This window comes from Magallana gigas, chromosome 3 (genome assembly GCF_963853765.1).
Source record: "Magallana gigas chromosome 3, xbMagGiga1.1, whole genome shotgun sequence".
In the NCBI taxonomy this organism is placed as follows: domain Eukaryota; kingdom Metazoa; phylum Mollusca; class Bivalvia; order Ostreida; family Ostreidae; genus Magallana; species Magallana gigas.
This window is the reverse complement of record NC_088855.1, coordinates 34,173,728-34,183,037: the sequence shown is the minus strand read 5'-3', so window position 1 is coordinate 34,183,037 and position 9,310 is coordinate 34,173,728. Positions and strand designations below refer to the sequence as shown.

The 9,310-nt window shown below is 33.2% G+C and overlaps 1 protein-coding gene across 1 annotated transcript; it reads left to right on the top strand.

Annotated features, from left to right (window-relative positions):
* Window positions 1-302: 302 nt before the first annotated feature.
* On the top strand, window positions 303-8,103 carry LOC105342118 (U3 small nucleolar RNA-associated protein 4 homolog). Its single transcript, XM_066079384.1, has 19 exons — window positions 303-377; window positions 1,407-1,523; window positions 1,671-1,725; window positions 1,977-2,096; window positions 2,254-2,322; window positions 2,613-2,697; window positions 2,979-3,147; window positions 3,542-3,617; window positions 3,781-3,828; window positions 4,161-4,332; window positions 4,552-4,625; window positions 4,823-4,922; window positions 5,069-5,229; window positions 5,364-5,559; window positions 5,696-5,796; window positions 6,077-6,172; window positions 6,380-6,562; window positions 7,401-7,493; window positions 7,600-8,103. The coding sequence occupies exons 2-19, from the start codon at window positions 1,420-1,422 to the stop codon at window positions 7,714-7,716; spliced, it is 2,019 nt and encodes a 672-aa protein (XP_065935456.1). The 5' UTR covers window positions 303-377; window positions 1,407-1,419; the 3' UTR covers window positions 7,717-8,103.
* Window positions 8,104-9,310: the final 1,207 nt, after the last annotated feature.

Sequence of the window (9,310 nt, the reverse complement as noted above, 5' to 3'; positions counted from 1 at the left end):
CATTATTTTCGGATTCCTTGCAATCAAGTAAAGCAAGGTAGTTGCAAAGAGACCTGTTATCAAATCATTTAGTAAAATTCAATTATTAATTTATACTGTTTTTCCACATGGACCAATTTAAATAATTTTAAATAGAAAAAATATTCGAAACTAAAAATTACTTATGACAATTCGTTCTTAGAATTTTCTTAATATCATACGTCCCTTTTTAAAATTATATTCTTAGCATTAGGAAAAAACTTTCATAATAAATCATGTCGACATATCTCATATGGATACATAATCACATATAATGTCCCAGCAACGCCATTTGTTTTACAGAAAATCTGTGTAAAAATTAATAAAAATTCAAGATGGTCGCCTACAGTAAGAAACATGTGCGTTAAATCTTCATACTTCTATTTTGTACACTTTAAGGGCTTAAACAAGTTCAAAAGAATCATGAATGATTCAATACATTATGAATAATCCATTTTCAATTCAGTATAACAATATACTGCATTCATCATCATTTATTTTAGTTAAATATCCATACGCAATCGGGTTACCAAATCTTCAGTTGTTAAGGTGTTACATGCACCCCTGCGAATGTTATTGTCATTTAAATTTTAGACCACGTGGTTTTATTTGACCCTTTCAGTTTCGCAGTGCCTCTTGTTCATAGTCTATTTTAGAGAATCTAGGCAAATATAAATTCTAGAGGTTTATTGATCTTAAACTTTATCTTCATTAATTGGTGGATAAAATGTGTTCTAGAAATAGATGTGACAATACAAAAAATAGTTTTTTCTGCTGTTGCGACAATTAACATGCGTAGTAGAGATCCCACCCTAAGAATGAATTTTCGATCCGCCCTGATCTAGTAATAACATCAATAGTGAAACAGACTGTACTATTTTATGCAGAATGTTTCTTGAAAATGGCTCGATACACTAAGCTTTTATGCAAAATATTCACCCATTATTTTTAAAAAAAAACGGTATTGCACACCACAAGCATCAAACATGGCTATGATTTTATTAAGCAACCGAATGTTTATATTATCAACCTCTCTACACGTGGTTGAACACGAACGATAACTCTGTTCTGAATATCATCGTTTAATTTAAGAAACCACTAGATTGTGAAATAAGACATACATCTTAAAAGGTGTTGATGTCTTAACATAAATCAAAGTAGAATATGATATGAAAATCGACCAGCACTTACGTATTTTGAGAAAATTATCCGAACACTTATACTTCCGCTCGAAATTTCACAGGAACTGAACAAATCTCGGTGAAGTCTCGTGAACTTTCATTCGAGCACCTCTGGATTTATTACATACTTAGCAACGATAAAGAAAACATTCCGAACACATTCGCAGGGGTGACATGTATTTCTCATGAATGTTTATTTTTCTCTAGAACTGAAGCAGCGATGGGGGAATTCAGAGTTCATCGAGTTCGATTTTTTGAGTATCAACCAAAAGCGATTCAGTGTATTGTTTATGGAAAAGAAGTAAATAAGGTTGCATTATCCAGGTAACACACTTACAGCTGTCAATCTATCTGTGATTCCTTAAATTGAATATTCTGATACTAATCTTATACATGAAATACAAATTTACATGTCGAATGAATGTAAAAGTGTGAGTACATTAAAAAAGTTTTTTATTTGATCTTTTATAGGTCTGATGGATGTATTGAGACTTGGGACTTAAAAAATGATTGGTATCAAGATAAAGTGAGTTTGATTTTGAAGATTATTTAAGAGTGTTTGAATTATTAATTTCAAAGGCCGACATGACATCTTAAGATCTCTATATCCTTAAAAAATGGGTTTAAAAATGTCTTTGATCAAAAATCAAACTCAAAGATTTTGAATTGGGTTCAAAAGAAATAAATAGATTGGATTCCTAAATATTCTGAGTTGATTTGCCTTACCTTCTGTATATAAAATCCAGCTGCATTAACTAGTACTTTATTTTAATTAAGGTAATACAAGGGAGTGAATCCAAATCAATAGAGACTTTGTGCTGGCAAGGAGAGAGATTATATTCAGCTGGTCTGGATGGGGATGTGGTGGAATATGACCTAAAGAAGCTAGAACCTAAGGTATTAATTAAATCAAAATGAAAGGTATTGTTAATGAATTAAAGATTTTTAGGTGAGATTTACCAAAATTTTCATCAGAAAGACAAGATTGTTAGTGTCAGTGTCATAGATTCTGGATTACATTTTATATGACTTTTTGGTCTTGTTTATATTGTAGGCCTCAGCATCATCTAATGCTGGACCTGTATGGTGTTTAACTACAGACTCACATGGGAAATTTCTGGCTGTAAGTATGACATTACATGTATTGATTATTAAAGTTAATGATCAGCATTATGGACAAATCAATACTTCCCAGTCAGGACTGTTGTTAAATATTTAAGAGCATTGTACACTGGAAGAAGCAGTGATACAGTTTAGATAATGTGTTCCAAATTTGTTACATAAAAATCATAATAATTATTGTAATTACATGCTACCTTCTCCATCTTGTATTATTATTCTTGAATTCATTCTCTAGAAACTAAAATTTTATCAATTTCATACAAAGCAATATTGCTTCCTTCCATTTTGTAGGCCGGTACAGAAGATGGTTGTGTGGTTTTGTTTGACACAGACTATAATTCTCTACAGTATTACAGATCTTTTGACAAGCAGGAAGGTATATAAATATATGTACAGTATTTTGTTTGAAATATCCAAATGCTTATTTTCAAAGTTTATTTCTTTCTATTAAGAACTGAAATGCAAAAGAAGAAGAGTAAAAAAAATTCTTTATTCACCAAATACATGTATATCATTCGATATTGATATACAGAACTGCACAATAGAAAAGCCAAAAATACATTGGGAATTTCTTTATATGAAAATCAATGACTTTGACATCAAGAAGTGCTGAAACCATTTACCTATTCATGTTACAAACTAATTTTTTTTTAACAGGGAGAATCTTGTCTATTGCTTGGAACACCAGTTTGGAGGTCATCCTTACAGGTGGTGTTGACAACATGAGACTGTGGAGTGTTAAATCAGGTCACGCTGTACAGAGAATGACTCTGGGGAGGGTGGAGAAGAGCAAGGAGACCATCGTGTGGTGTGTGGCCATCCTCAGGTACTGTATGAAGAAAGGAAAGCTTAATATGGTCATGTAATACCCTGTGGTATTGATTAGTATTTTGATAAATTTTGTAGTTCAAGTTGATCACAATTAAGCTTGTTTTGATATGTATATACTGAAACAAATTTATTAATTATGACTATTCCAAAGTTTTCAGAGACTCAGTATTCTTGAATAAACATTTTACCTTGCACACATAAATTTTTGTTTAAAGTATAAGTATGAAGTACAGCATTTATTCCTAAAACAGCTCACAATATTTTAAAAAGATATTTTGATTTGTGAAGAGAGTGTCAGAAATTTAGTTATTACATGTTTTAGAAGCATTTATTATTGTATAAGCAATGTACATGTATCCTGTATTTGTTTATTCATTCTCTCTCTCCAGTGACATGACACTGGTCAGTGGAGACTCCAGAGGGAGAACCATATTTTGGAATGGAAAACAAGGAACTCAAATAAAGGTTTCAATAAATTTTTTTTATAAAGAATCTATTTTGATGCCTTTTTGCATGTGAAATATCTACAATTTATAACAACTTTCACAATCATAATTTAAGATATGATGGTACATTTGTATGTGTTCTCAATGAAAGCGTAAATGACATGCCGTGGTTTTCTTTGTAGAGCTTTCAAATGCACCAAGCTGATGTTTTGTGTTTAGCTGTTCACCAGGTATGAGGCACGCAATTTGTTTTCAACGATCTAAGATTACATGCCAAATACATATTTGTATAATCTAACTCACCTTGTGTGTGAAAATTTAATTATCAATGACCAATGTATTGCTACAAAAATAATGTTTGATAAATTACATGCTTGAATTTGTTACTGTTAACTTTTCATTTATTGTACAAGTGGATCAATTTTTATTAAAACTTTGTGGTAACTAAAATCATATGTACAACATTTGCATTCTTATTCCGTTGGTGTTAAATTTATTAAACCCTTCTAAATTCCTGTGATAATTATTCTGTCACATGAGTCTCCTTCGTATGTTTTTGTAGGATGAAAAGCAAGTGTTCTCCTCAGGGGTGGACCCCAAGGTGGTACAGTTCCAGTACACCACCACGAGTCGAGAGAGCGACTGGAAGATGTGGGTCAGAACCAAAATCTGGTACCAACACACCCATGATGTGCGGGCTATGGCTGTTACCCCCACTGATGTTGTGTCTGGGGGTAAAGATAAATATTTACTCAATTTTATAGTTCTTGTACCATAAGGATGAGCAATTCAAGTTAGTTCATTAAACTAAGCAAAAACTACTTAAATCTTATGACCAACTATCTGTATTTCTAGGTTTTGTTGATGTTTTTATTGCATTTAGTCTATATGCATGTACATTTGTAGTAACTATGGTCAAGGTTTGTATCTGTATTCTGTTTTCTTCTCTTTAGGTGTGGACACAACTCTTCTAGCTAATCGACTTGGTAATGAGAAAAACAAAAGAAAAATGAGATCAATCCCCATGGTAATTCCTTGTATTTAAACTAAAATTGTTAAAATAATGTATCATACATACAACTTTGAGGTACATGTACTTGTAAATTTATTGTCATGTGGTGGTTCCTCACAGTACAAACATACATGTAGTACATGCATACTTTCAGTATTTGTTATAACATGAAATAGTTTCTATGGCTTACCTTTAATTGCAATTGTTTACAGCATCAGTTGGTGGGCGTGGCAAAGGACAGAAATGCCCTCCTGCTGCAGTACCCCGACTACCTGGAGCTATGGAGACTGGGAAACACCAGGAAAACCTCAGGTATAAATCATGCTTTATCTCATCAGTTCTGCAAAAATCTTTTGATTTTAAAGAATTTTGAAAAACACATGTCTCAGTTTCCAGGTAAATAAAGTTTTGTGGGTTCTTGTATGAATAAACATGCTGATGATTTTCCTTACCTGTAGAGAAAGATGGGGAGGTTTTACCTGAGGAAATCCCTCCACAGAAGCTGATCCAGCTGAAGACAAAAGATGGGCAGCATATTGCCTGTAGTGCAATAAGTTCTCGTGCAAACTGGATGTCATACTCAGACATAGATGGCTTCAAGCTGTACAAAATAACAATGGTGGGAACATGAATACTTGTTGTAGATTAACCATGAAGTTCCTGCAATGAATGATTTTTATAAAATACACCATTATAAAAATAAAATTTCCTTGTGGGTAAACTATGATATTCATTTTGTGTGGTTTTTTCTAGACTGGCACAGAATCCATCTCACCATCAGTTGATCTCAGGAAGGTGAAAAAAGGCCTTCCTTCCTATTCAGCTCATCGGATTGTTTTCACCCCAGATGAAAAGTTCTTGGTGATAGCTACATCCTGTCAAAAAATTGTAGTTATCTCCCTTGACGAGGACTCTGTGTCTCTGTATCATGCATGGGATGATTACACAGGTATTTTTTAAAAAAATTTTTAAATGTATGTGTGTAGTGAGAATTAATATAAGCTTTGAAAGATTCACGAATATTTTTTGTCTCCCTGTAGTTTAGTACAGTTTACATGTATTTAATATCCTTATTTGTTTTACAGAGGAGTCTATACACCAGCTGAGTGTCAGCCCCAACAGTAAACTGGTGGCTGTAGCTGACCTGTCCTACAAAATAACAGTGCTGGGGGTGGAGTCCAAGGAGGTAATGTAATTGGTTTCACACTCATCAGCAACAAACAAAATGGCCTTAGTATATCAAATTGAAAGCTTAAATGCCATTACTAGTGTGAAAATGGTATCAGCAAAATTCCATCAAATAATGTAGCCTTTGTATGTTAGATTGATTACTTGAATATAGATCAATTTTCTTTAAGGATTCAGTGTCCCATTATATATATGCAGTACCCACTAGACATCAATGTTCAGACTGTTAGCACCTGCATGAATGTGCCAATAAACAACCATATATTTTTATTAATCAGGTTGTGTCTCAGTTGCCCAGCTATAAATCAACAGTAACAGCTATGACCTTCACTCCAGACAGTCGTAATCTGATCACTGCACATGCAGATCAAAAGGTATGGATAACTATATATGTATGTATTAAATTTAAGAATAATTATATTTGAGCATCTTCCAGACTGCTTTTAGTATATGCTAAAGCCACTGAAGGACAGAATTGAAACTTTAATCAAATTGCTGTTATTCATGTACATTATGTACATTTATATTCTGCTTACCAGTAATTTCAATTTGCTCTTGCAAGTTTGAATTTCTCCCCACAGATTTATGAGTTCGATGTCGAGAAAAAGGAATATAGTGATTGGTGTCGGGAGGTGTGTAACAAGTTCCCGAACGCCTGGAAGAAGAGGCATCAGATCATCCACCATATCTCCACCTCTCCACGCTATCCCGATAAAATATTCTTTTGTGATCTAGACAAGTTTTTCATCTTAGACAAAACACAGGTAAGTTCACTGCCACTTTTCTCATACTTTTTAGAAAGTTTTATTAATGCATGTCCTGGTTATATGATTTGAAGTGGATTTTAATATTACATGTATACTGGATACTGGATACAGGCACGTAGCATCGTTTTTGAAAGTGGGGGGGGGGGGGGGTGGCAGACTCATCCAAAAAATCTTGATAAGCAAAAAAACTTCAATTTCAATCCTAATTTCCTTATTTTCATATCAATTTTTTACATACTCCAAAAAAAGGGGGGGGAGGGGGGGGGCAACTCCATGTTAATTCAATTTTTTATATGTAAATTTCAAAAAAATTCGTTGCCGCGAGAAAAAGTGGGGGGGGGGGGGCCAGGCCCCCCCTGGCCCCCCCTGATGCTACGTCCCTGGGATATTCTTAATTAAATGCAAGGAATTAATTTCCGTGTAAAATTGCAAGAAGCACTCTTTGCGGATTTTAAAATCTCGCCATCATTTTCTGAAAGTTGCGAACTATAAGAAATAAGGAGAAAATTTTCACGTTCACGGTTTAATATTCTCATGATTTGATACAGAGCAGCAGGATTGCGGAATTAAGTACCTGCGCAATATACGGAATTTACAATAGTCAGAGCTCTTAAATGTCTGTACTGGAAACAAAAACTGCTTGATTTTTTTTCAAAGTGCATTATTGAAAATGGTGCAAGGTCCCTGAGAGTAAATTTACCTTTTTTGTAATCAAGAATTTCACATATACTTGTATATGCGTTTTGTAAACTTTCATTTACATGTAGTTCATAAATAATTTCATACATAGTAATGATCTAAAGTACAAAACTGTATGTGTAAAAAAATTTTGTAGCCATTCCCAAGCATAGGATCTAAACCTTTCAACTTGGTAGCCAGACCAAATTCTTCCAAAGTGTCTGCATTTCATGTTTGTACAAGATTTCGTGTAAGTAATCTCCATAAGCAACAGAAAGTATATTCAAATTTTATTGATCTATTTACATTAAAATATTTTTAGTTTATTTCATTTGTTTCATAAATTTGTTTTGCAGTATCTTATTCATATGGACTTCGTTAATGATGATTGGGTTGTTATGGTAGAACGCACAAAACTAGCAATGATGGAGTCGCTTCCAATGGCAATGCAACAAAAGAAATTTGGAACTTGAGGAAAATGTTCTATATTTTGTGTATTGTGAATTTCAAAACTACATTTTTAAGAAATTGAGGAGAACCATGCTGTTCTATCAAAAAACATTTGGGATCTGTTAAATGTCATGCATGCATGCTAAATTTGATCATGAGGAAACATGCATTGATTTATGTACTATGCAACATGTGCTTTACTGAAAGTCACCTTCAGACAGATGGGATTATGTTTTATTTGTAACTATTTTCATTCTTGTGATAATGAATGCATACACACACATTTCTTAAGTATGTGTCTATACAATTTCATGTACATACATGTACATGTATTGATCATATAGCCATGATCTGTGTGATTAACTGATTAACCTACAATGGATCACTGGGCAATAAAACTTAAATCATAATCAGTTTTTTTTTGGTAGGATACTCATGGTCGTTAAAATTATCTGTGTGATATAAAGTTTTCATACGTACTCGAATAGGTTTCGGGTCACGTGATCAGGTAATATAAATAGTAGGACCATGCGGTGGCGTGGCACTCTAAGTAAGATCAAATTGAATGTGAAATGGAATGCGGTATTTTGGGCTGACATATGGTTTTAAATAATTATGTGTGTTTGTGTCGGACGAACGTAGTGAGGGAGAATTTTTATTTTTGTGTCTCTGTCTCATTGTCAAAATGACAGTACTGTAGATAGGGATGAATTCAAGAAATGCCACTATAATCAAGACGTACTCCGTAATTTGCAATTAACGGATCTTCATAACTTTTTCAATTCAAAAAACAATTACTGTTCAGGGATTAACTTCTTAAACCTTAAACAATAAAATGCATTTCTGGTGCTTCATTCCGGTATGAGCGTAGCTAGTATTGCAGAAAAAAATTCTGCAATGATCGCTACCACCATGAAATTGACATGAATCATCAAAAATAGCATTTTATTATTTATTTATATTTACATATTTGTAAATGTAAATCAGTATGTTAAATAGAAGAAATGACCAATTATTCCTATATTGGAGTTAGAGTCTGACATGATTATTTCGTGCAGTTTGCGATTATTTTAATTTTATAGGATGCTGAAGGTTTCGACCGATCAATAAACTGGTTATATAGAACTGGATCATATAGATTTCACCACTTTCAGTTTCTATGTACATTGTTAAGAGCTATGAATCATAATCGGTTTGCCTAAATACTGGAGAACATACTTGCAAGTCTAAGGCCAGTCCATGCAAGTCCGTGGAGTTCATGCTTTAGTTTCGATGATCAAGAAATCACCCGCACAAAAGTCAACAGCAAGATTACAAACAGACACAATTAAAAACTATGTAAAAAGAATTACAGTTACTAGATTTAAAGTGTCATAAAAAAGCTTAACAATGCATCTAACAGTAGTTAAGAATGCGTTTATTCTTACGATGAAATAGGGAAAAAAAAATACTTCGTGGATGTAAGTATACACTTATAGCTTGAATTACCCTTTAGAAACTCATTTTCATTAAAAAAATTATAAGAAGAACAACCAACACAAAATGTATTTGTGTAAATGAAAGAAAATTGTATATAATATACACTTCGAAAGGTTACCGGAATATAGATCAAGTGAC